Below are 27,199 nucleotides of genomic sequence, written 5' to 3' on the forward strand. Positions count from 1 at the left end.
TCACACTTTTAGGAGGTATGGTAGGTAGGAAGTTAGTTTATGTAAAGCAATTGAGACAACTGGACATCTTGAGTTCAAAAAGAGACCACATGACTATGTATTAGAGATAGGTAGAAAAATCCTGCATTAGGAAAGAGGCAGATAAATTACTATCTACTCCATTCTCAGTATTTTGTTATTCTCCTTGTCCTCCAATATTTACTATATTAGACAATTTCTATTGTTGTTAAGAAGTTATAAACTATCTGGATTTGATCTCTGAATCTGGTAACTTAATGTATTAATCCCCGAATGCCTCAGTTTCCTCATTTGTTATGTGGAGATACTAATAGTTTCTAGCTCTGGTAGTAGTTTGTGTAAAGTAAACAAGTTAATACATATAATACACTCTGAATATTAATTTTTTTACATAGGAAGTATCCACAATATTTTGCTATTGTTTTAAAACAAATACTTTGTATTTTCAAAATATTTTTATATCTTCTACTTCATTTTAGCCTGAAAATAACTATGTGAGGAAGCCAAGTACTATTGTCACCCAACTCTCCCCTTTACAGAGATTGTGACTTAAAAACATTAATTCTTTTAGGTTATAGGAGTAGTATCATGTCTATTCATGAATAGTATTGATATAGTCTGCTGACATGAGACCATATCTGTGGTTAAGTGTGGTTAGCTCTAGGCACTGTGCTTTAGTAAACAGTTGAGCAAGAGGCCAAGGTCTAGAGGAAAAGATGGATAATGGGAGATAAAACTTTATTATAAGAGAATCTAGTAATGTGTAATCTGTAGAAAAAACAAGTTAAAGAAGACATAATTTGTAAGAAAGGTGTGAATAAAGTGTCTTTTTAAAATTTTATTTCTTCTTCGGCTCATTAATTTTTATTTTCCAGATGTAGTTTCTCTTTTAATTTATTTTTATAATAGCCCAAGAGTTGAGAAACTTCAGGATATTATCTAATCTTCATTATGGTACTACTGAAAATATCCCTTCAAAAGATAGGCAGTGGCCCCATGAGATATATTTATTTCCGTGGACTCATGCCCGTATTGATTCTTCAACTTTTAATTTATTCTGATTCTGATTTAAGTATCACTGTCTCAAAGAAATCCTTAAATTGATCATGTCTCTGTATCTAAAAGAAGTTATACATTTCTAGGGTGCTCATCCAGTGGTATGAACACATTCTTATTATTGATAACATTTGACATGTGGTACCCTGTGGATCAGCATGCTAACTAAGGTGGTCAGAACTACTAAGGCAATCCTTCACACCAAAAATAACTCTTCCTGCCACTTAGCTTATCCAGAATGTCCAGCCAAAGGAAAAAAAAGAGGGTGAGGGAGAGTGCTGAGGTCAGACTGTCTGGATTGTCGTGCTCTGGCTGGTGTGGCTCAGTTGGTTGAGCATCGTTGCCTGCACAAAAAGATTCTCAGTTCGATTCCTGGTCAGGGCTTGTCTCTCACATTTCTCTTTTTTTTCTCTCCCCCTCCCCCCCCTTTTCCTCTAGCTCTAAAATCAACAAAAATGTATTTTAAAAAATAATAATTACTATCCACCATAAGTACTATCCTATGAAATATTCAAGTTTCATTTGAATGAGGAAAATCAACTTCCTTATTACATAAAATACAAGAAGATATAGGCACAAGTTAAATAATCACAAGAAAAGGGAACTAACAGTGTCTTCAACAAAGCAGCATTATGAAAAAAATTAAAAGGAGGATGAAAACTGTTGTAGATGGAGGGAGACTTGAAGGCACAATATCTAAATGTATTGATCTTGACCAGCAAAACATCTTAAAAAGTTTTTCAGGTAATCAAGAAATTTGAATACTGACATGGGCATTAGATGATAACCAAGGATTTACCACTCTTCTCTTAGATGTAATAAAAATATTAGGGGTTTTGAAAGAAAATGCCTATTATTTTTAGAGGCACCTACAAAAGTATGTAAGGATGAAATGTTACTGTGTCTTGAATTTGCTTTGGAATACTTTAGTGGTGAAAAGAAAGGATAAAAGTGATAGCAGAAGCCAGTGTAACAAAGTCTTAGTAATTAATGTATCTTGAATCTGGTTGATGAGTACATGAGTGTTCAAGTGCTGAAAATATCATGAAGTTTTATCTTATGAAACCTCTAGAAGCGCAATGCATGAAATTTGTGCAAGGGGCTCAGCCCTAGCAGCTCCGCACGCGCGCGGACCCCCTCCCCCACACTGGTCGTTCCACCCTCTGGTCTAATTAGCATATTCTTTATTATTTAGGATTTGCTCATTTTAACTGTAGAGTAAAAGTCTGGAGGGAAAATTTGAATAGCATGAGCTTGTATGGAACTGAAAAAAAAATTTTTTTGAGTCTTATTTAAGAAATTGGAGGCCTGGTGCATGAATTTGCATGGGAGGGACCATGGGCATTTGGCTGGCCAGCCCACCCCCTGGTCAAACTCCTAGTCAAGGGGACAATTTGCATATTAGCCTTTTATTACATAGGATGAATTGTTAGCTAGAAAGAGTAGTATCTTTTGTTATCTCTTGAGCAGATAACTAATAGGCTTCTTCTCCTAATTTGGTAAAGTAATAAGTCTTGCCTTATTCCAAATGCATGTATACCTTTGCATATGTGTACCCACACACACACAAGCACACACAATTTTCTGACTTGAGAGTACTCTACAAACCAAGAAACTCATCTATCATTAAGTCTGGCTAGGTAGGGTGACCAACCATTTCAGTTTGCATGGGTTTCCTGGGACCAGGAAAGTCCTCAGCAAACCAGTATAAGTTGGTCACCCTAGTCTGAAAAACCCGAGAAGATCTGATTTATTTCAAACTGAATCTCCATCTTAAAGAAAGCCAAAATACGCAATACATCGTGAGGTTAGACAGCTCTCTGATGACTTACATCATGGCTTCACAGTTGTATTTTGTCCTTTCCTAGGGAATGCATCAGACATCATACAGACCTGCATAGAAATACAGTTGTAAACCTTTCACACAAATTTAAAGTCAGATTCACCAAGCTAAAGTGTTGGTGTCTTCTATTCAGAAATTTCTTGGCAATGTAAATCAAAAGCTGGCAATAACTTTCATTTTTTTAACATCATACTACACATGAAATACTATTGTATGTTAGTCCTTAAAACATAAAATTGAGATACATTCTCCATTCTCAATGAGCTCAGAGTGGATTATAGGAGACAGATACATAAATAAATAACTATATTATTTTGTGACAAGTGTTAGGGAAAGATTATGGCAGTTTGAGGATCAGTCTTTGATAATCTTTTTTGGTGTTTTTATTGCAAAAGTATTGTGCAAAGACAGAATAAAAGGAAGGGATAAATCATTTTGGAATATTGATAATTTTGAATCTTATTTTAAAGTCTTGTTTAAGGGATGTCCCAAACTTTGTACTTTATAAAATAGGATAATAATAATAATAATAATAATAATCTTCTCAAGAAGTTAAGAATTAAATTTTATAATATTTTATGCTTCCTAGATGAAAAGTGCTACAGAGGTTGGGATATTCTTTTTATATGGTAATTGTTAACCTCAGAAGCTTTCTCAGCACCACTAGATTAGAGAACTCTTTCCCTGTACCCAGCTGTCATTTGTGAGACAGCAATATGTGCTTTGTGTTAAAATGTAAATGCTAAAATTCCCTTGGGATTGAATATGTGATAACATATTTAAATCTTGAGAAGTAGTTATCATGATTTCTTTGTTCAGTGGAAACAAAAAATCCAAAAATTAAATTTTGGTATTCTAGAAACATGATAATGTATAGATTTTCCAAAGCTAATAACTGATCTATAAGATTTTTTTTTCTTTTTAATCCTTAGGAATATTTTATCTTCCATTGTTGCTTGAATTTGTTAAGAAATCACATGTGAAATTAAATTTAAGTGGGAAAATATTTTGTTACTGGAAGGCCTTTTTTAAAAGAAGTTATTTCACTTTCTTTAAAGCACTTTTAACTTTCTTTTGAATTACTAAACAAGTTCATGTATTTGTTTAAAAAAAAAATCAAATACCAAAGCAAGAACGCAAAACCAGGACTTAAAAAGCCTTTACTCATTTCCTTATATTGTGCTACATGGACCTATGGTAAAGTAGCACCCACGGTTTTATAACAGAGTTGTCAGTTGTCGCTATTGTAGCTAGGCATGTAGGATAACTTAAAGCTACCTAAAATGCTTTATACTCCCCTGCGGATCTGTATCAGAAAAAGCAAAGATATATATGACTTTTTTTTTTAAAGGCCTGGTTTTAAGAAGAAAACTGAATTTGGGGGTTTCTTTAAGTAAGGATTCTTTCTTGTAAATGTTTTACAATATGAAAATATTAGTAATAGTATTTTTCTTACTGCAAAATATTATTTAGATAGATTTTTAGAAAGACTTTTTGTATTTACAATTATTCCATATTTTATCACTGTACATGTTTGACTTTTAAAACATTTCAAAAAAAAATCTCTTTAAGAATAAATTTGGGGAGTATAAACTGGCAGTGTATAATGTCTTAAATGTTGGATTCTTATGTTTACTAGTTTACTAGTTTACAACCACCACAAAGATATCAAATAGCATGTGTATTTTACAAATGGGTCTGCTTTATATTTTTTCAAAAGTGAAATTACACTCCGTTAATTATCCTAGCATTTAGAAAATTACTTTTATCATCACTTTGCCACTTGACAATTGGGATGTAAAGCTGCCACTATGTGGTAGCTATTCACTACATGTAGTCTAGGCCACGTGATGTTAATTGCTTTGTATCAGAAGATAGCATTTGGTGTATAATGTTTAGCTGTAAATATTTTTCTGGAGGAAATATTTCTGGGCTCTTAGTAGTATAAGCTTGTTTAAATCATCCTTTGTTCTCAAACTGTTTGGTTTGTTGGCTTTTTGCTTCCTACCATTTCCTCAAATTTATTGCATGCATTTTACAGATTTTTATGTGCATTCTAGTGATTCTATTTAGTTTGCATAATTAGCATTCACATTAGAATGACTACTTGAAAAATCTCATTCATCTTGTTCTATACTCACTCACCCTGGGAATTCATCCCCTCCCATAGCTCAGCTACCTCTGCTTGGATGCTGCTACCAATTTTGCTAACTGACACTGTCATTGACTCTCTCCTAGATTAGTCCTGCACTCTTCTCTTCATGTCTGCCTGTCATTGGGTTTGCCCTCCCCCTCCAATGCATTATCTATAGAGTAACTAGAGTGTTCTTTCTAAAACTTGAGTCTTAAGTAATTTTCTGCTTAAAGTTTTTCAGGGATTTCCCATTGTTCTTATAATCTCTCCCAATCTCATACTGTACTTAACCACTGAAATTTTTTTAGTTCCTCAGTTGTACCATGTCCACTGGGTATTAATATGTGCTTCCACACTACCTGGAATAAATAAAGTTCCTCATCCTTTTGCCTCAGTGATTTGTTTATGCTCGTCTCCTTTTGGAAGCAATTCTGAGAATCTTCCCTGACCCACTCCTTTCTACTTGCCTCTGGAGTGGTTTAGTGTATGTCCTCTAGCCTCTCATGCCATCCTGAACTTCCCTTTGTAGTCATCACATTTATTCGTATTTGTCTGCTTTCTCTAGTTGACACCTCAGAAATAGAAAATTTCCCCCTCATCCTTTGTCCTCCCACATAAAAAATTATTTTATATGTATTTCATTTAAGGACTTTCTGTTTTTAAGGAATAAGAAAACTCCTAAAGGCATAGTATGGAACCTTTCTTTTGCCCATGCTATCCCTAGCACTTAACATGGTGCCAGATACATGACAGATGCTGACATTGTCATGATTACCAATGATGACCAAATTTGTCCCCAGCTTCTACCTCTCCTGAATTCTAGACCCATTACCACTAGAGGGTATCAGGCACTTCAAATTCAATACACCCAGACCTCAGATTCTTTCCCTCGGAGTTCCTCTCCTTCCCCTCCCATCTCTTCTCTTCTCTCTTCCTGACTCTCCTGTTCCCTTCCTTTCTTTCATCTGCCACTGACATTTCCAAAATGGAACTTTTGTACCCCTTGCTATCTATATCAGTCAGTTATCAGAGTCAATTAATTCTGCTGCCTAATAATTTTTGACACTCACCCCTCAACTCCATTTATTCACAATTGCTTTATTCCAGGCCTCCTTCTACCTTATCAGTTACAGAACCTTCTAAGTTATTTGTTATTTGAATTTTAGCAGTTTAAAACCTAAATATATTACCATTTTAAAGCATTATAAATAATTTTTTAATCTCAATGATTTTTAAAAATTTAGAAACTAGATATTTTAATGTTTTATCCTTCTAAATAAACACTGTGTATATGTAAAGTAAAAGCTATTAATTGAATCAACTATATACAAAATTTTTAATTTTATTTCTGTTTTACACATGAAGAAGCTGAGATATACATAGGTAATATGACTTTCACAGTTTCATAAGATCCAGGAGTATAACCATGTTTCCTGACTTCCTATTCAGGATTCTTAAAATCTGAATGGTCTCTTCATTATTGTAGATTGCTCAGAAATATTTCTTAAACTTAGAGGCTGACAGAATATATAAAATGTGTAGAGTACTATGAACACAGTAATAGATAATACAGTATTTTGTAATCCTTTTGTATCTTGACATTTAGAGTATACGTGAAGAAAATAAATACTTTTATGAGAGTACATAAAAGTATATTAGCCCCTGTTTGAAAAGATGTTGCAGTATTTAAACTTTTAAGTAAATTAATAAGTAGAAAAATCGCTATGGTTGTAGAGAACCTTTTAATTAAAATCATGTTATTTCTGATTTTTTAAAAAGATGAGTTTTGATTTTTAAAAATTATTAAGCTTTAATAGAGAATCTTGTACTATTTGGTTCAAATTACAATGTGGCAGAAATTAGTTAGGAAGAAATGATATTTTCCTTTTGTATTTATACTGCATGTGTAGTGTATGAAATAGAGGGTGTAAATACTACGTTGGCATATTTCATTGCATGTAGCAAATTAGTTTTGACCCATTGCTAGCAACTTCTTGGAATGAATATTGTCCATTGTCCTTTTTATTTCTACTAAAGTTTCTTCAAATAGTTCTTTAGGGAGATTTTTCAACCTTTCCTATTAAAGAGAAATTTTGAGAGCTACATCTTTAAGTTAGTCTTTTTGATAGAACTGGAATTGAAAAGTTACAACTTGAAAGGTGGACAAGATTTAAATAGGACAAAGAAGCGTGTTTTCGGTTATAAGGGATGTGAGCCCTGACATGTCTCTGGTTTTTGCTAGAAAGAAGAAAGAAATAATATGGGGAGGTTATGGTAGGGCTTGATTACTGAAGAAGGCCTTTGTAAGCATGCATATAAGCATAGCCAATGGACACAGACACGAGGGGGCTGAGGGCATGTGCTGGTGGGGGCAAAGGGGGCGGTGTCAGGGAGGGGGGAGGTCAATAGGGGGAAAAGGAGACATATGTAATACTATATGTAATACTTTAAACAATAAAAAAAAGTAGGAGAACCAGGGGCATGGCACTGAGGTTAGAATTTACTCCTGAAGTGAGTGAATTGTCTCTTACTCAATTAGGAAATAGGAAATTTTGGCACTTTAACTCGGTATGTTTTGTGTATGTTAATATTCATTGTGTTAAAGCTAAACAAATACAGGAATGGATGTGTTTTTCTTCTGTTTTCTAGTCTACGCCTTTACATCTTGCCGCGGGCTACAACAGAGTTCGGATAGTTCAGCTGCTGCTTCAGCATGGTGCTGATGTTCATGCAAAAGACAAAGGGTAGGTGGAGCAGTATATTTCCTTTAATGGTTTTGCTCATGGATTGTTATGCTTTGTTTTCAACATCTTACATGCTGAAGTTGTTGAACACTAGGCAAAGTAAGTCATATAGACCATTTCTTTACAGTTTGTGTAGCATTTTAAGAATGTTTGCAACTTTGATTTTATATTATTTTCACATACTACTTCTTATAATAATTTCCTAAACTAGTTTAATTTTATTGAAATTCTACTACTTAAAATTTGTTTCAATTGTAATTATTATTTAACTCAAGTTGCATTTCAGAAAGACAAGACAAATTGAAAATTATGATAATCTATTAATATAGCTAGGTATCATTCATCTGGAATGAAAAGATTATCTCTTACTAATAAACCAAAATCATAAGTAACAGTATTCTAATTTGTTTTTTCCTGATGAAATCTTGGGCATCTGAACTTAGAAAATCTAAAAGATCCTTATGAAGATTGATGTGGTGGGGGTTGAAGAGTTGGGGCAGAGGGAACAAGAAATCAGTTATGTTATTTACTTTATGAGTAAGTGTATTTTAGAAAACTTTGTACGAGTTTCCTATCTAGTCTCCAGGGACATATGAATCAAGTTTGCTGTACTGTGTGGGGGGCTAACATTTCTCATTATCCCACCTTAAGATCTAAAAGATAATTTGACTTTACTACCCAGGTCAATAGGTTCATATTACACTCTTGTGATTGGCAGCATAAAGAAGAGAAGCCCTGGAGGAGGTTTCTTTCAGTTTGCCCCTTTCCATGTCAGGAAACAGAAATGAAGAAAGAACTCGGTACTTGAGATAGTCACCCGAGGGGAAATCCATTCATTCCAAATCTGTTCTTTTCAGTACTGTGTTCTCTTGCCTGCACCAGGTTTTGTGCCATATGTGAATGGTGTCCCGATAGTATAGGGCTACAAATGCCTGATGTTCTTGTACATCTCTGTTTCCTTGTGCATGTCTGAAAACAGATGGGTGTACAATAGGTGAGTCATCAAGAGAAGCACAACACAAAAAGGGGTCTTTGACTCATGTAGAAAGATACTTTGAAATGCAAGTTATAGTAGTTTGGATATTTAACTCTTGTGCTGCTACTTACTTTGAAAATGAAACAAAAGAGTAGGAATATTCAATTCTCTATCAATTAACATTTATTTAGTATAAACACTTCATATATAAAGCATGCAATTGTCAGTTAGCACATGTTCTTCATTTTGCCTAAATGCTTCTCTAATTGGTGTTTTTATCATTATATTTAAGGATTGTATACACAAAATACAAAGGAAATACAAAAGGTTAAATTATCTGTGCTTTGAATCATCTTATTAAATAGTTTTAAATGTTTTTAACATAATTGTATTAGGATTTATTAGATTTTTGTTGCTTAGCACTTCTTGGGTAAATGATTATAAGTTGTTTGAAATTTTAGTATTTTAATTTGCCTTTTTTCATTTAGTGGACTTGTGCCTCTTCATAATGCATGTTCATATGGACATTATGAAGTCACAGAACTGCTACTAAAGGTAAAAGAAATAAAAAATAGTGAATTTCATTTGCTCATTTTAACTTGTCATGAGTTTTCATGTGTTTGTTAGAGGCCTGGTGCATGAAATTGGTACACTGGTGGGGGGAGGTGTCCCTCAGCCCAGCCTGCACCCTCTCCAATCTGGGACCCCTCAGGGGGTGTCTGACTGCCAGATATTGGGCCTAAACTGGCAGTTAGACATCCCTCTCAAAATTCTGGACCGCTGGTTCCTAATTGCTCATTTGCCTACCAGCCTGGTCGCCCCTAACTGCCAGCCTGATAACCACTCACTGCCTCCGCATCCTGGCCTGATCACCCCTAACTGCCCTCCTCTGCCAGCCTGGTTGCCCCCAACAGCCCCCTCCCTGCCAGTCTGGTTGCACCTAACTGACCCCCCCCCCACCAGCGTGGTCACCCCTTACTGTCCCCCCCTGCTGGCTTGGTTGTCCCCAACTGCCCCCCTTTACCAGTCTTGTCGCCCCCAGCTGCCCCCCTGCCAACTTAGTCAGTCCTCACTGACCCCCTTCCAGCCTAGTCACCCCCAACTGCGCCCCCCCCTGCCGGCCTGGTTGCCCCCAACTGCACCCCCCCACCAGCCTGGTTGCCCCTAGCTATCCTCCCCCACTGGCCTGGTTGCCTCTTACTATCCCCCCTGCTGGCCTTGTCGCCCCCAACTGCCCTCCCCTGTCTGCCTGGTTGTAGGCAGCCATCTTGTGAGGGTGTGAGGATTAATTTCCATATTACCTCTTTATTATATAGTATTAGTGAATAAAATTTTTAAGAAAAGCAGTTTTTAAAATGTTATCATTGCCTTAAACTGTTTTAAAAAGTTGAAATTAAAATATTGCTGACCTTTCAAAGAGTTGTAACTGAATTTTACAGTGAAATAAATGTCTTCTGAGTTTTATCTAATCCAGCCAAATGATTACTGACCTAAAACTTTTTCTCTTAATTCAGCATGGAGCCTGTGTTAACGCTATGGATCTCTGGCAGTTTACTCCTCTGCATGAGGCTGCTTCCAAGAATCGTGTAGAAGTCTGCTCTCTGTTGCTTAGCCATGGTGCTGATCCCACATTGGTCAACTGCCATGGGAAAAGTGCTGTGGATATGGCTCCAACTCCTGAGCTCCGGGAGAGGTTGACTTGTATGTATTTATATCCTGAAGTCAAAATTGTTTGCTGCAAATTAGATTGTCTCACTTCTGTTTAGTTACAAGGGCTGGTGTTTTGTCTAACTTGGATGATATGCTTCCATTCTTCTATATACACTAGTTTATAATCATCATTTCTGATCATAATCTTGTCTTCATGATTCCACAGAAATCTTAAATTTATATACTATATATATTTTGTGTTTATTCAAGCCTAATTCTAATTCACAAGTTGAGGCTCCCTCCTCCCTTTTTTTTTTTTTTTTTTTTTAATAAAGGATGAGTTAATCAATAACCATATAATGAATACCTACTATCTGCTATGCACTGGAAATACATCCGAATAAAACCAAAAAAAAAAAAAAAAATCTCTGAGTTCATAGAGCTTATATTCCTGTGCTGTTGGTAATAATAGATGTCATCAAGTTTGCACAGTTCTGTTTTACTTTTTTTGTGTGTTATAGCCCAAGTGAAATAACTTGTCCACATTTACATGAGATAATTTTTATGAGTTGATGGAAGTAATCTAAAATGCTGATAATTTGAATTCAGTTTAAATTTCTCTAGACTTATGGATAAGCCAAGCAAAACCATGCTTCTTATTTGAAATTTGTTCTGAATACATCACCTTACTTTGCAGTTGTCAGGATCCTACTCCTTACATATGGCAGTTTATAATTCTCTCAAGTATGTTTTTATATGTCTTTTGGTTATCTGCGTCTTTGGAGAACAATTTTCAGCTTTTTGTTAATAAGTTGTCATATCAGAATTAAACCAAACTTATAAAATAGAAAATAAGACTATATGTGTTCAATAAATAAGGGTATTGGCTTCTTATTTACGTAATTAATTTAGAAATCCCTTTTAAAAAATCTCTTACTTGATTATAGCAATAATCATTACATTTATTGGTGGAGGGAATAGTAGTAGTACAGCACACAAAAATTCGGTCTGCATAGCATTCCTCTTTTGTTACTTGAGTTTTCATTTAATAATACATGCTTTCATGTCAGTAAATGTTAGTCTGTTTTGTTTTTTAAGAGCTGTATAAAATGTATAAGTGTTCACAAATTATTTAACTAGTTTCCATTTGGTGGACAGTTAGGATGCTTGTTTGAGAACTTTCCTGGAGTGAGTATAATGGTATGTGTATCTTTATGAATTCTAGGAGGATAAAAAGCCTTATTTCAGAGCATACATAATTATTAATTTTTCGTTAACCTACACCCTCACCCTTTGCACCTTCATCATCATATCGCCATGCTGCTGCTGTTGCTAAAATAGAGGACTGTGTAAAGTTAAGAATTGTCTTAATTTATAATTATGCTAATAACTTTTATAAATTTTAAATTTTTATTTCAACCATTATTTTATTAACAGATGAATTTAAAGGTCATTCTTTATTACAAGCAGCAAGAGAAGCAGACCTAGCCAAAGTTAAAAAAACACTTGCCTTGGAAATCATTAATTTCAAACAACCACAGTCTCATGAAACTGCACTGGTAAGATTTTATTGTTAATCCATCTTGAGGGTTGATAATTGCAGTGTGAGCACAAAATATAATTTTTATTTCACAAACCTTAAAGTAACTGTGGTATCTAAAGTGACAGGGATTTGCATTTTAATGGTTGCATTGATTTTTAATTTGGTTCAGGAGGCTGTTGCTTTCATGGGTGAGAGAATAGACTTGCTCAACCTTAATTTAGGAATTAATTTTACATTTGCCTTTACCCAACCATATTGTAACAAATCCACCTTTGTGGCCAATGCTTTCAGAAATGCAAGATGTGATTTTTCTCTATAGAATCTTCTTTTTCTTGTGGTTAGTTGATAAATGTATTTGTTTTCTATAGATGATTAGAGTATTTTCAGAGATACTTCAATTATCCTTTTGAGCAATCGTATTTATTTGTTTTCTATAGAAGATTAAAATATTTTCAAAGATTCTTGCATTATTCTTATGAGCAATCGTATTCAAAGAATTATTATATTCATTATAGAAAATGGTAAGAGTGTGCATTTTTTGTTCCAGACCATACCAATTGTCTTCTAACCCTTTGCACTCTGCTCTCCCCTCTCAGGGGACATCGGAATTCTAGCATATCACTCGGATGTCCCCTCTCAGGGGACATTGCAGTTTATTAGTGATTATGGGGAATTGAGTTATTTCAACGCACTCTGCCACAAAGGAGCGTCGAGTAGCTGGTAGCCAATGTCCAGAATGGTTCGGAGTGCAAAGGGTTAAATTGAAACATTTGTGATGCCTCTATCACAGACCTCTAAATATACTTCAGTTAATATTCTCTCATATATCTGGCACATTCTCTCATATAACTGTCATCAAATCATGTGAAAACATTAAAAGAGTTACCAAACTGAAATGGGTCAATTCTATGTACATCTAAATATGTGCCTCTAAAACTGGGGTTCAGAGACATTCATGCTACACAGCATTATTCCAGGTGATACTCAAATCATAGAATAACCTTGACCTGCTTTTTGGAGTGTTCATTTTATTCATTAGAAATTAGTTTTTTATTTTTTAAATTTTAATGCAAACATTAATATAAAATGAAGTTGAACATAAATATGGGATAAAACATAGAATTTCTGAGAATACGTCTCCCTCTAAGCTCTTGGAGGTCTCTTACCTTCATACCTCCCCTGGGCACACAGGCTTATTTATTCTTCTGTAGTGCTGAGAGTACCTCTGTGAAAGAGGAGGAGAAATATTGATTATGTGGCTGATGGTCTAATAAAGAATTGAGAAATTTAATTACAGATTTTTGTAGCTTTGGAGAGGCAGTGTTCTGATACCCACAAGTAAATATGGACTGGATAATTATTTATTGGCTAAAGGAAAAGATAAAAGTATTTCTTAGTGCTTAACCAAGAGCATAATTTTATCTCGCTGCCAGGGTTATGTTTTGCGCTCCCAGTGTATTTAGGAGGAATTTTGATCATCTTCATAATGTAAAATGTATAAATATACTTTGAGATAACAATGTTCAGCACATTGCTATTTAATTCAGAAATCTACTTTTAACTAGAAGTTTATTTTTATTGACTTTTATTTACAGCACTGTGCTGTGGCCTCCCTGCATCCCAAACGAAAGCAAGTGACAGAATTGTTACTTAGAAAAGGAGCAAATGTTAATGAAAAAAATAAAGAGTAAGTGTAATTGCAGTTGTTATTCAATTCCTAAAGGGGAAATGCAGTAAAAGTTAGTAAACCGCCTCTCCTTTTCCCCTCTCCATAGTTTCATGACTCCCCTGCATGTCGCGGCAGAAAGAGCTCACAATGATGTCATGGAAGTTCTGCATAAGCATGGAGCAAAGGTAAGGCACACACCTGAAATGAAGTGCCAGACGTGGCATTGTGTAGCTAGCTGCTCTTAATTAAGACTGTTAACTTCTTCAGGAAAGTCAGAGAGAAAGTAATTTTATAAAAGACGGTTAGCATGTATTTGAATTCATTGATTCTCCTTTAAAAGCTGGTTTAAGTCTTGTTCCTAGTAAAAATAATTTGTATTTTACTGTAATTTACTGTTATTCTTCTATAAAGTAATAAAATGTAATTGCAGTCTTATTATTTGAAATATATTTCAACTTTATATTGTTTTATGTTAATACTGAAATTAATATATTTTATAGTTAACATCAGTGATGGTTTACGGAAATGTTAGTCAAAATCTCACTCACTTATTTTAAAGAATATCTGTATTCCTTCACACTCATACTGGTAATTTTTTTTTTTCAAATAACCTCAACACTAAAGAATTTTAATTTGTTAAAATACTATTCTTTATTTAAGAATAAAGAACTTGAAATGTATTAATACTTAATACACAGGTTGTTGCAGGCAGCCTCATTAGGTCCAAGTGTCAACCTGAGTCACATCTACGCCCAAGGTGTTTCCTAAGGCAAAATGGGAGTTTGAGAGGGAGGGATTGACAGGGAGGCCATAGCACAGTGCTGTAAAGTAAATAAAAGTCAATAAAATAAACTATTTTAAAGTAGATTTCTGAATTAAATAGCAATGTGCTCAACATTGTTATCTCAAAATATACTTATATATTTTACATTATAAAAATTATTAAAATTCCTCCTAAATACACTGGAAGTACAAAACATAACCCAGACAGGGAAAAACTCATTTGTTCATTTCAGCATGTTGTGACATATTGCACTTTACATGTGTACAAATCAGTAGATTTATAGACATTATCCTAAAAGTGGAACCGTCATGATACCATTGTTGATAATCAGAGGGAATGGCCATGACAATCTTATAGCATAAAGAGCTTGTCTGGCTATTTTATGAATTAATATTTTCAGAAAATCATAGGGTTGTGTTTTTTTAAATGAAAATAAGAGAGTTCAAAATTTGCTGGTAGTTTAACAACAAATGACCATTACATATATGTAGGTATCTTTTTAAAAAAAGAAACATAATCAGACCCATTAAGGTAAAGATTACATATTTTAGAGTGAATGAGAAAGTGAACCATCAAGGATATTTTGAAAATAGAACTTTAGAAAATGTCCACTTTTTTAAAATTTATTTTGTTGCCCCAAAAATGATATATTCACCCAGCTGTTGTATCTACATAATTTAAAAACTTGAGAAAACAAATTTCTAAACTGTTTTAAAAGTTTTTCTTAATTTGTGATTAGATTTTTTATCTATTAAAAATATTATAATGCAGCATCTCCTAATAAATTTGTGAGAACATCAACAAGTAGGCAATTTTGCTAACAGAATTTCAAATAAAACCTTAGAGTAATCAGTGAATTACATTAAAAATAAGCAATGTGATTTTAGAAGGCATGAACTTTTCAGTGGTTCTGCATATCTGAGTAGAACCTTTTCAGCTATTGGGACCAACTATTGAAAATGAACTTAGAATCAGACCCTCAAATCTACATTACAGTTTTTTATAAGATTTTTCATTTTTTTTAAATTGAACCAAAAGATACTTTATACCATTGGTAATTAAAATATTTTAATTATTTCATCTCTTTCCCATTCTTTATAAATTATTTTGCATGAGTGTTATACATATTTATTATACACTGGAGGCCCAGTGCATGGATTTGTGCTCAGGTGGGATCCCTTGGCCTGGCCTGCGCCCTCTTGCAATCCAGGACTCTTCAGGGGATGTTGGAGGACTGGTGCACAGATTCGGCCTGATCCCCACAGGCCAGACCGAGGGACCCACCGGTGCACAAAAATCCGTACACAGGGCCTCTAGTATGCATATCAGATCTTTGGTTAATCACTTCACACCCGCCCCTGCCCCCCTTTCCTCTGAGAGTCATCAGACTATTCCATGTTTTCATGCCTGTGCATTGAGCATCTGCCCCCTAGTGGTCAGTGCACATCATAGCTACCGGTCGAATGGCCACTTAGGCTTTTATATATAGAGATTAGTATAGCACAGCTTGGCTGTAATTTACAAATGAGCACGTGTATATTTATTCACAAGGTACATCATCCAAAAACAACAATTGTTTTTTATTACAAAAATCAAGATGAGCTAGCATGAAAGGGAATGGTGTTCTACAGATTTAAACCTGTTTTGAGGGTACCATATTGTATTGTTATGTAGATAAAGTCTTGTTGCTTTTCAAGCAGCAAATATTAAGCTTAGTGGGCTTTCTATACTTAAGAGCATCATATGTTTATCATTGACCTATTTTTAAAAATATCTTGTGTCATTTCTAATGTTCCTTAAAAACCATGAATAATGCTTTTCATATTGGGAAAATATCTATTTGTTGTCTCCCATGAGTCATTTTATCTCATGAAGGTTCAGTGAAAAATAACATTATTTCATAGCCTATCCTAGTCAGCATTACTCTAGGTCTATGGTTCTCAATCTCTGCCCTTCATGTTCACATTCTTATCAATAATGTCAAAATTCATCGGTGGGGCATGTATTATTTTAAACACCCTAGCAGTGATGTAGAATGACTTTTAAACTAGTATATTGTCTCTAGTCTTTCCACTACAGTTCAATTGAATTGAGAATACCTGCTATTAGTTACATTACGGTAAACAGAGTGGGAGAACATATTTAATCAGGATTATGAACCAATGGATACCAATTGCCATCCTCCCATTCACTCATGCCCTGGTTCTAAGACAGGCTACTTCCCTCCGGGTTGTTTTATCTGATGACAAATGCATTAGTAAAAACCCAACTTAGCTTCTGTGGGCCCCATTGCTTGCTTGCTTGCTTATTATTCTTTTGTGGTTTTATAATAGTTTGATTTTCAGACAACTCATGGTTTCCCATTTGATTCTAAAAACACCTTCAGAACAAGCAGCCCCAGCCTTGATGAGGATTCTGCGCTCTTACACTGCTTCCACCACCATGCTGCCTTTCCCTCTTCATGGTGCATCCAGTCCTCAAGCTAGGGCTGTTATTGCATCTGAGAAGGCAGAGAATTGGGCAGGGAGAGTTAATACCAGTAATTAATTTGTTTACTTAGATGGAATGTAGTAATAGTTATATAAGCCAAAGCATTCTTTTGCCCAAAGCTTGGTGATGGAAACAAAGTTCAGGTGCATTGTGTGGTAAAACTAAATATATTAAATATATAACGTAGGCAGGCATATTTGTCAGAGAAAAAGAGTATATGAATGAGACTTCAGTGTGTTCAGCACAGCTGTTGGATAGGCGCCCTCTAGTCTAATCAGCTATGCTCAGGGAGTTATTTCTCAGGCACTTAGGGTTTGTGAGAAGGTAAGAACCCCTTTACTAAATAAAGCAAACAAATCATATACTGTTTTAATATTTATGCATCCCTCTTTTCAGAGAACTTGATTGTTTCATTTTAAATCCCTCATGAATTTTGAAGGTTCACAAATAACAATACATTCAAGTTTAGCTTAAAAGAATTTATTTGTTAGAAGTTATGATTAGTCCATGGGGGACAGAAAAGGAATAATGGAAATCTGAAAGGATAGTTTGAAGCAAAATCTTTATAGTCTCAATTGGAGAGTTTTGATTTTGTTCTCATAGTACTTGGAGAGCCATTGGAAAGTTTGAATAGGTATGGGTGAACAGAATCCTGATTCAGTAAGATACTTTCTCTTAGAAAACCAATTACAGAAATATAGACTCAAGGTATACATATATGATCATTTAGCAATATTCAATAAAAATGGTTTTTTAATATTTCTGAAAGGAGGCATGATATCAAGATAATGTTTTTTACCTCCAGACTATAGAAGTTGTAATATGCCTGCCAACTGTTTGAAGTTATGATTAGGTTAGTTAGACTAGGTTATAGTCTATTCTAGATTCCTATCTTTTGTTCCTCTATTGTATGTTCATTACCTCCTGTTAATATTTTTTATTGTACACTTTAACTGCAAGGTGTCCTGATTTAGGGGGGAAATACACATTGTCACTCTAGCTAAAGGAATACAAAGACTAGTGTCAGCTCTCAGGTACTTAAAATCAGGTTAAGATTTAGACATACATATGTTTTCTTAATTAAAGTTACAATGTGAGTTAACAGTTAATGCTTGATTACAGAAATGTCACAAAATAGTTCATGATTACCTACCAAATGAGTGAAATGGACAAGGAGAGCTTTAAATTTAGTAGAGAAATGAACTCAGCCTCAAGCTTAGCTCTTTGAGACTAGATTATTTCACCCTGAAAGGTTCTCCTTAGCCAGTGCCTTATAGTCTGCTTGCTGGTTTCCGGGACTGTTTTGGCATGTTTGAATCATAATTTTATGTCCTATACATTTTAAGCCAGAAACCATTGAAATTTCTATCATTTATCCAATTAGCCTCTTTAGGAAAATTATTGTTACTACTCAGATAGAAATAAAGATATACAGTATACCTCAGGCTGCTATCTCTAGATAGCAACAGGGAGGGCGGGGAGGGAATCTGTTTCGTCTCTAAAACTGGCAGACATCTGTTATTTTTCTGACACCTTATACAGTTGGAGAATAACACATTAAATGTAGCATTTTTCTTATTTGAGGCAGTTTCTGTACTTCAGTGAAAATAGCCTCTTTAGTGCTGAATAGTAAGCATTTCTGATGGCATCCTCTATTATATCCTAATAGTGGATATTTTGATAGAGAAAAATAGAGAGAACTGGGTCTAAAAAATGACTTGATCAGAAAAACTGATTTAACATTCCCAGACTTCTTCAATAAGTATATATTTGGTAATTCCAAATAATATTAAGAATTAAAGTTTTATAACTTTAAAATATGGAGAGAAAATTAATGATGATGTGTATTAAATAAATCTGTCATATATTTTAGTTTGAAAACAAATTATAGACAGCAGTACATACATACATTCTAATTTGAAAGCCTGGGGGTGACCAAGCTGAGTGGGGCAGTGAGGGGCGACCACATGACTGAGCAGCAGGCTGTGTGGGGCAACCGGGGGGGAGGGGGGCAGTTGGGGGCAATCAGGCCAGCAAAGGGGGACAGTTAGGGGCTATCAGGAAGGTAGGCAGGCAGGTAAGCAATTAGGAGCCAGTGGTCCTGGATTTTGAGAGGGATATCTGACGGCTGGTTTAAGCCCTATCCCCAGGCTGAAGGACCCTCCTCCCCTACCTCCCCCCGACCCTATGCACAAATTTCATACACTGAGCTTATAGTTAGAATACTACCTATAGAAATTAGTAAATGCCTTATATGTAAATATAGGAAGGAGGACATAAAGCTTCAGTATATAATCAAGTTTTTAGCTTAGGTTTACAAATCAATTCTCATTAAATGGTTGGAATTGTTTTAGCTAAAACGTTCCTTTTATAAGTTAATTCTAGTAACCATTTACATGTTATTCTATTTTTATTTTTCATTCATTCAGAAGGCATTTCTGAAGCTCCAGCTATGATCATGAGGAGGGTGAAAGTGCAGGGAAAAGTGACATTGCAGATTGTCGTAATCATTGCTTCTAAATAGCTGACAATTTACAAAAAGCATCTAACACGCAGCCTAGTAGTTGTGTTAGTTGCATCCCTTTTTTTTTTTTTTAAATATATTTTATTGATTTTATACAGAGAGGAAGGGAGAGAGATAGAGAGTTAGAAACATCGATGAGAGAGAGTCATCGATCAGCCGCCTCTTGCACACCCCCCACCGGGGATATGCCCACAACCAAGGTACATGCCCTTGACCGGAATCGAACCCGGGACCCCTCAGTCCCCAAGCCGACGCTCTATCCATTGAGCCAAACCGGTCCCGGCTGCATCCCTTTTTTAACGTGAATTCTTAGGAGATAAACAACGGGGTCTGATTTTGATAGGTATATATGAAGGGAAAGAATGTGAAGCAGAGAAAATAGGATGGTAGAGAAATGAGAACGTAGAGTACACAGTAGAGTTGCACTCTGGGCCACCCCTCTCAAAACATGGAGAGAAATAAGAGGAACAAGAAATATTAATTTAAAGAATTTTAATGAGTGGTGATTTTTGCCTAGTGTTTCACTCCATAAGTGCATGCTCATGAAGAGTGAGATAGTAGAAGTGAATCTACTATTTTCTATATTATGCTCAGCTTCACCATCCATATTTATAGAGAGGACCTCTTATTACACATAGTCTGTTTGTAATGTTTAAAATACTTTCTATAATTTATCTGCTGTTTAGTCAATCTGCTCAGACACTGTAGGTAAGCTACCTAGTGTTGGATTTACCAGGAAACTTCACATCTGTCTCTCCTATTATATTGCTATGGTGTTTTCAAGGATAATCTTAACCAAATGCATATTTTATTTCTTGCAGTGACTTTAGAAACTAACTTTCATAAAGAGGGTGGGGCTTCAGCATAATCTAATAAAGCTGGAGCAGAGCACTAGACAGTGATGGGAAAATACAGAAAGCAAGGTGGTGCCAAAGAAAATTATAGGTTGCCTTAAGTGACGCTGAGGGGTTCATTCAAGTTTATTTGAATAAGGCACTCAGCTGAGGAATAACTTGGTAAGATCTGTATTTTGGAGTAATAATTCTCAAACCATGTTCCCATGATTTCATAAATTGCATTGAGGATTTTCATAACTATAATTGAAAAATGTAGTGGGTTTCATATCTAAATTCCAGAAAAATATTAGTGATTAGAATATTCTCAAATTTAAGTTTTTCTCCTGTGGTGAAGAAATAATAAAGAACTATTCATAAGAAAAATATCAAGTAATTTACTTTGGCAGCTTGTATTTTCCATCAGTACATGCTAATGGTTGTGCTTTTATGCTGTCTATGTATAATCAGTCATTTTTCTGATGGCAGAGTTGCTGTAATTAAATATGTCAGTATTTCATGGCGAATTTGTAAACCACCATTAAGAATATAGATGAACCCTTGTCTAACCAAGTGTGACAGCCTTACTTGTAACGATGCAAGACTGGAGACAGGGAATTCCATTCTCTTAAATCCTTTTTTTCTTACTCATGCATTTGGTAGGTGTGCACAAATGTTTTGAATAACCAGCAAGCAGATATTTAATAATTTACTATGCATCATTAACAGGAGCTTTATAGGGGACCCAGGAAACCTAATATAGTCCATATTGTCAATAACCTTAGTTTTATTTGGGAAGCAAACTATCACGGTCTTCAGAAAGAAATTATCGAGGTTTCAAATATTCAAGGAGGGCTTCTTAGAAGAGTGGGACTTTCACTGGATCTCATAATCCAGAACGGCAGAAAGAAGGGCTTCTCTGAAGTAGCAATATGTACAATGAACTTGGACTTGGGGTTGACTGGAGTAGAAGGTATTTACAGGGCATCCTGGAAAACAGCTTAGGACCAGTAAGGTTTGACCAAATCATGAGCATGGTCCAGAAGTTTAATATCCTGGCTTTAAAACTAAAGTATTATTCTTCACAACTCTTCAAACCTTTAAAAATGGAACATTTGAATCTTTGAATTATTATTCTTTTAGTTAAATGTGTTTGTAATTAAACTAGGGCATTTTATTATACTAGTAATTATTTTCTAAAATTAGAAAAAAATATGTAATCACCTTAACTGTCTTTGTTTACATAGTCTGTTGTTTTTTATATTCTGAGAACAAGTTGGATAAAACATACTCATCCAGAAGTATTTAATGTACATCTTTAATGTGATAGGCAGTGGATATTAGACAAAGTCCTGGCCATATTCTAGCTGTTGAGGGGAATGGCAGGGAGTAGAGGGTGAACAGAAAGATGGTCATTTAGGGAAAGAATAGGTTTGTTATAATTTTCAATAAGGTGATCAGAAAAGGCTAACTTAAGAAGATGATATTTCTGCAGAACCAGTGAGCAAAGTTAATAATGGTTAATCTTTAGCATTTTTCAAAAGCTATGTCAATTGCAGTTTCTCATTTGAAATTATTTGCTCGATTTCATGTGCCCACCAATGGTTTTTCAGATGAATGCGCTGGACACTCTTGGTCAGACTGCTTTGCATAGAGCTGCCCTCGCAGGTCACCTGCAGACCTGCCGCCTCCTGCTGAGTTATGGCTCTGACCCCTCCATCATCTCCTTACAAGGCTTTACTGCAGCGCAGATGGGAAACGAGGCAGTGCAGCAGATCCTGAGTGGTGAGTTCAAATAGCTAACCATTGCGTTATTCTCTCTCCCACGTCCCATCCACTAGTGAACACAGACAGACTTTGTACCTCCTGTTTTTAGCAGCTCCTTGCAATGTTTGTTTGTTTGAATATTTTTGCTGCCTTTCCTTGCTTACAGTTTAGCAGTGGCTCTCTGTCAGCATTTTTGGTGAGGTGAGGTAGGTTAAAAACCTGACTTGTGTGTTACAATCAAAAGTTTAAGCTCATATAAGCAGTGTAGAATTATGGTACCTCTAAAATCTGTCAATAGAGAAAATTTCAGGTCATTCATATGGTTAGGAACTTTAATCAATTATTCTTACAAATGATATATTCTGACCTGTGTTTTGTAATTTTAACTTCATTGCCCTTTTATGAAATTACCTTGTGTTTTCCTGGCTTAAATATAATTATAAAACCTGACTGAATATTAACAGTGCCTATCTAGTATAGTGTTTGATAATTTAAGTGCTTAGTTTATTGAGGAAGACTATACATAAGACTGATACAAAATAGACACTAGTTCCCAAAACCCCAAAATTAGACAAAATACCACAATTCATCTACTGAAAAATGATGGACTTGATACAAAAGAAATCTCATATACCTGACCCTTATTTCTCATTTCTTTAATTTTGACTGTGGAGTTTATCTGCTACAGAATAACGTAACAAAGTGGGGGAGTAAAATGGGGAAGGTAACAGACTAGAATTCTGAAGTCCTAGTTCTTGTTCTTACCAGTCCTTTACTCCCATCAGGCGCAGGGCCCCTTTTTTATAATGAATATTTTGTAATATCTCTTTTACTATCCAGAAGTTAATTCATAAATAACATGATCTAACTATATGGACATCTTCCAAAAATCTATATTAAATGTCCTAATTATAACATTAAAAAATGATGGTAAGTTTTAATTATAAACTACTGGCAATATTTATGTCAAAATTAATGTCAGATTAAAGAAAATAAGCAGTTTTTTTAAATGAGAATTTTAAAATTGTTTTTAGAAGATTGGACTTTTTTCTTTTCTTTTTTTAAAAAATACATTTTATTGATTTTTTATAGAGAGAAAGGGAGAGAGATAGAGAGCTAGAAACATCGATGAGAGAGAAACATCGACCAGCTGCCTCTTGCACACCCCCTACCGGGGATGTGCCCGCAACCAAAGTACATGCCCCTGACCGGAATCGAACCTGGGACCTTTCAGTCTGCAGACCGACGCTCTACCACTGAGCCAAACCGGTTTCGGCTGGACTTTTTTCTAAACCTGCTCTATTTAATTGTTAGTCACTAGCTACAAGTGGCTAAATTTAAATTAGTTAAAATTAAATAAAAATTTTAAATCATTTATCATTTGTACTATCTTCATTTCAGACACTCAATAGCCACACATGGCTGGTGGCTACTGTATAAAGCAGCACAGATAGAGTATTTCAACATCACAGACAGTTCTTTTGAACAGATCTTAACCCAAATTCTTCTGATTATGTATTCCACTGTGGTTATTGCATTGCTTTTACCTAATCCTTTACAGAAGTAAGGATTTGGGGATTTGATGATAGCTAAATTATAATTGAAATCCCCATTTGCTTTATTTGCATTTTGAAATAAGCCACTCAGATCTATTGCCAGTTTTGTAGTCTTAATACTAAACAACAAGACTACAGGAGATTTTTTAAAATAACCAACTGCCTTTCAGGCTTTGAAACTTTAGCTTTTTTTTTCATAGTATAGTGGATATTTGACTTTTTTTTTTCTTTATGGATTAAGCTATTACTACATATGTGTCCTTATTTAGCTTTTTGTTTGTTTGTTTTTCATTCTGGTGAGACAGAAAGAATTGGGGTTCCTAAAAAATTAGAAACCAATTTCTAGCCTTTGACACTATATGAAATATTTATTTTCATCCTCTTCAAAGAGCGTGCTTATAAAGAATTTTATTAATACAATATTTTGCATATCATCTAGTCTTCTTTTGACTGTATTTTCTTTTTTAACCTCATTTTTAAATTGTGCATCTCTTTGTATGAAGCTCCTGGGCGCTGTGTGTGTGTGTGTGTGTGTGTGTGTGTGTGTCCTTTCAGCAAATACTTTGTTCACATTATTTCTAAAAATGAATCTAAACCTGTTCAGGATTTATAAGGGATGCATTATTTGTTTAGCAATTAACCAATATCTTTAACTAACTCTATTCTTTGATTAGGACTAAGTCTTTCTCATAGTTCTCAAAAAGCATCTGAGGCCCAGTGCACGAAATTTCATGTATTGGGGGCAGGGGTCTCTTAGCCTGGCCTACCCCCTCTGGCAGTCTGGGACCCTTCACTCCTTACCGTCTCTTACTAGCCAGCCGTGAGCCCGGCTTCTAGCTGAGTGGCACTCCCCCTGTGGGAGAACACTGACTACCAGGATACAGCTTCCGCCTTGAGCGTTTGCCCATGATGGTCAGTGCACGTCATAGAGACCAGTTATTCCACTGTTCGGTCGATTTGCATATTAGGGTTTTACTATATAGAATAACGATTTTTGTTTTATTGTAAAATTATACCTTTTATAAATCAGTCTGCATCAAGACAGGTGTGCCAATTTCAAGTTGTTTTTAGAATTTAAAAATCCATATAATTGTATCTTTCAAACGCTAGAATCTGAAAATATCTGAAGTTCTAATTCTATGTACATAAACAGTTGTCATTTTATTCTGTTGAAATGATAAACTAAAAATATGATCTATAGATTTCCTAAGGCTGATTCAATGAGTTTTACCAACTACCAGAATCACTGTCATTGAGGATATAATATGTGCCTCTTTAAATGAAGTAATGTCATGCACAGTTAGAATGGAGGCAAATGAGACATAAAAGACAGAATAAGGGAAGCCAAAGAGTTAAGATTTAACGTCACTGACCCAATATAGAATAGCATGGAAGTCAGTTCAGCAATGCCTTCTGAATTATGTCCATGTGAAAAGGAATATAAAGATGAGCAAAACCTAATTCCCTTCCTCAATGCTTCCTAACTAACAAATGTAATAATCTCTCTTTTAAAGAAAAATAATTTCAAAAATGTACTTTATTAGATGAAATTTTCTATTCTTTCCTCCCTTTAATATTAACATTTTTATCTGCTATTATTATTGTGACTAAATAAATTCAATTTCTCTTTTGTTGAAGAGTTCTCACAACTCACTCTGTAAAAACTTTTTTCCTAAATGAAGGACTTTAGAGTAGAAAGAAAAGTATTTCCTCTGAAATCTAAAACCTTTCTTTAGCATCAATAAATCTTCCCATTTGGATAGTGGACTGAATAAAGATGTCTCTAATCATAAAGTAATGCAATCTTAAGGGATTTTAAGGGAATTTAAGGGAAACCAGCAATCACTTAATAGGTGTAAAAACTAAGCTATTAGGTGTTTTGTCTATCACAGTTAATAGAGCCCAATCTAAACCCATTCTCCTGGACTTCAGTCCTTTTTTCTATTACCTGAATGTGTGTACATATTATAAAAGTCACACTTACTGTTCATAAATGTATTTTGAGTGATATAGTACATTCGTGTTTTTTTAAACATTTTCATTGAGGCCAATGTATAATGCATTTTTGTTTATATTGGATTAATCAAAAGACTCCATTTGTTAGCCTCATACTTATAGACTTAATAGCCCAATTTAATTATATTCTACTTAGTTTTTATATCACATCTTCCATTTTATAGACATTTTAAATTGTATTTTCCTAAAGCCACTCAAGAAATGTGAATTAAATTTCTTTTTTTAGTAGGCCTTTTTTTGTACACTGATTATGTTTTCCAAGATCACTAATTTTAGGAGTAGTACTTCTGTTTCTTATTGAGGAAACAAAGAAAGGCTAAGCATTAAATACTGAAAGTTGAATGGATTCCCTAGGTTTGCATAACAAAATCTATGGCAAAGCTTCGCTACAACACTTTGTAAGACTAATCAATCATGAAGATGATCATGATCTCATGGTCCGTTGTATCTTCATTCCCGTTTGCCAAGTATTAACCAGAAAGTTTGGAGAATAGAGTAGCATGGTTGGAGATGGATTTATGTGTCTTAGAATTTACTTAAATGTGACTTAGGTTGAGATGGATATAGATTGAAGTAAGAAACCACTTAAGTCTCTATTGAAAAAGATAGGTCTCAGAATCTGATCCCTTAATCTCTCTCTTTGTTTTCACCGAATAATTTACCCTCTTTAACTACTCTGTGATTCCTTGAAAGCCAACACTAGTCTTTCCTTTTATGCAGAAAGTACACCTATGCGTACTTCTGATGTTGACTATCGACTCTTAGAGGCATCTAAAGCTGGAGACTTGGAAACTGTGAAGGTAAGTTAATGCTTTTAATGTTTTGAGTAGCACTATTGAAACTTTGCTTACCATTTCATTTTAAGCTTCTAAGTGAAACTACAAGGAAAGGGATGAGCAGAATAGGTGTATAAACAGGAGAGAACTCTTAACCACAAAAAATTTCCTAGTATGTGCCTTATATCCATTAAACTCCTTTTTAGTTACTTTTCTTCTGGTTATGGGATAACTCTTTTATTCTCACTTATATTAATCAAATTGTTACTTTTGGCTGCATTCATAAATTTCTAAGCTAGTTCAAGCCCAGGTAATAGTACAATAATATTTAAAACAGTGTTTATTGAAGTTTTCCAAGAGATTCTCACACTGGCTCTGGGAAAGAATGATCCTGCAGCCCTTAGGAATTATTTATATGCAGAAGATGGGTGTGTTTTTTTATGTAACTCTACTTGCTAAGAAAATTTTATCAATCTTTATTTGTGATATAAAAACAATTGTTATAAATTTAATGTTTCTCAAATAAAAAGTATATTCTAATATCAAATATACTTTTAAAAGCATATATACTTACCATCTATAATCATTCATGTAGAGATGAAGATAGCAGAAAGGGATATAGTTTTTTATTTTGTTGGGGTTTTTTTTTTTTGTTTTTTTTTTTAAGAAAGGCCAATTGCCGAATATACTAGATTATATTTTTCAAACTAAACTTTGTCACTTTTTAAGCTCTATGGCCTAGAAATTTTATTTTTGTTTTAATACATGGTCACTTTCAATCTCTCTTTCATCTTATAACATCTAAGTTATTTAAAGAAAA

At 34.6% G+C, this 27,199-nt stretch overlaps 1 protein-coding gene across 1 annotated transcript in view; it reads left to right on the plus strand.

The window, feature by feature from the left end:
- Positions 1-27,199, plus strand: part of TNKS (tankyrase) — a 150,462-nt gene that overhangs the window by 93,892 nt on the left and 29,371 nt on the right. Inside the window, exons 6-13 of the mRNA XM_084877032.1 lie at positions 7,701-7,795; positions 9,260-9,326; positions 10,286-10,472; positions 11,859-11,980; positions 13,560-13,651; positions 13,740-13,818; positions 21,878-22,049; positions 26,324-26,403. Coding sequence (XP_084733158.1) covers positions 7,701-7,795; positions 9,260-9,326; positions 10,286-10,472; positions 11,859-11,980; positions 13,560-13,651; positions 13,740-13,818; positions 21,878-22,049; positions 26,324-26,403 — 894 coding nt within the window. The remainder of the gene's footprint in view (positions 1-7,700; positions 7,796-9,259; positions 9,327-10,285; positions 10,473-11,858; positions 11,981-13,559; positions 13,652-13,739; positions 13,819-21,877; positions 22,050-26,323; positions 26,404-27,199) is intronic.

Source organism: Pipistrellus hanaki (assembly GCF_964339955.1).
Source record: "Pipistrellus hanaki genome assembly, chromosome: 3".
Classification (NCBI taxonomy): Eukaryota; Metazoa; Chordata; class Mammalia; order Chiroptera; family Vespertilionidae; genus Pipistrellus; species Pipistrellus hanaki.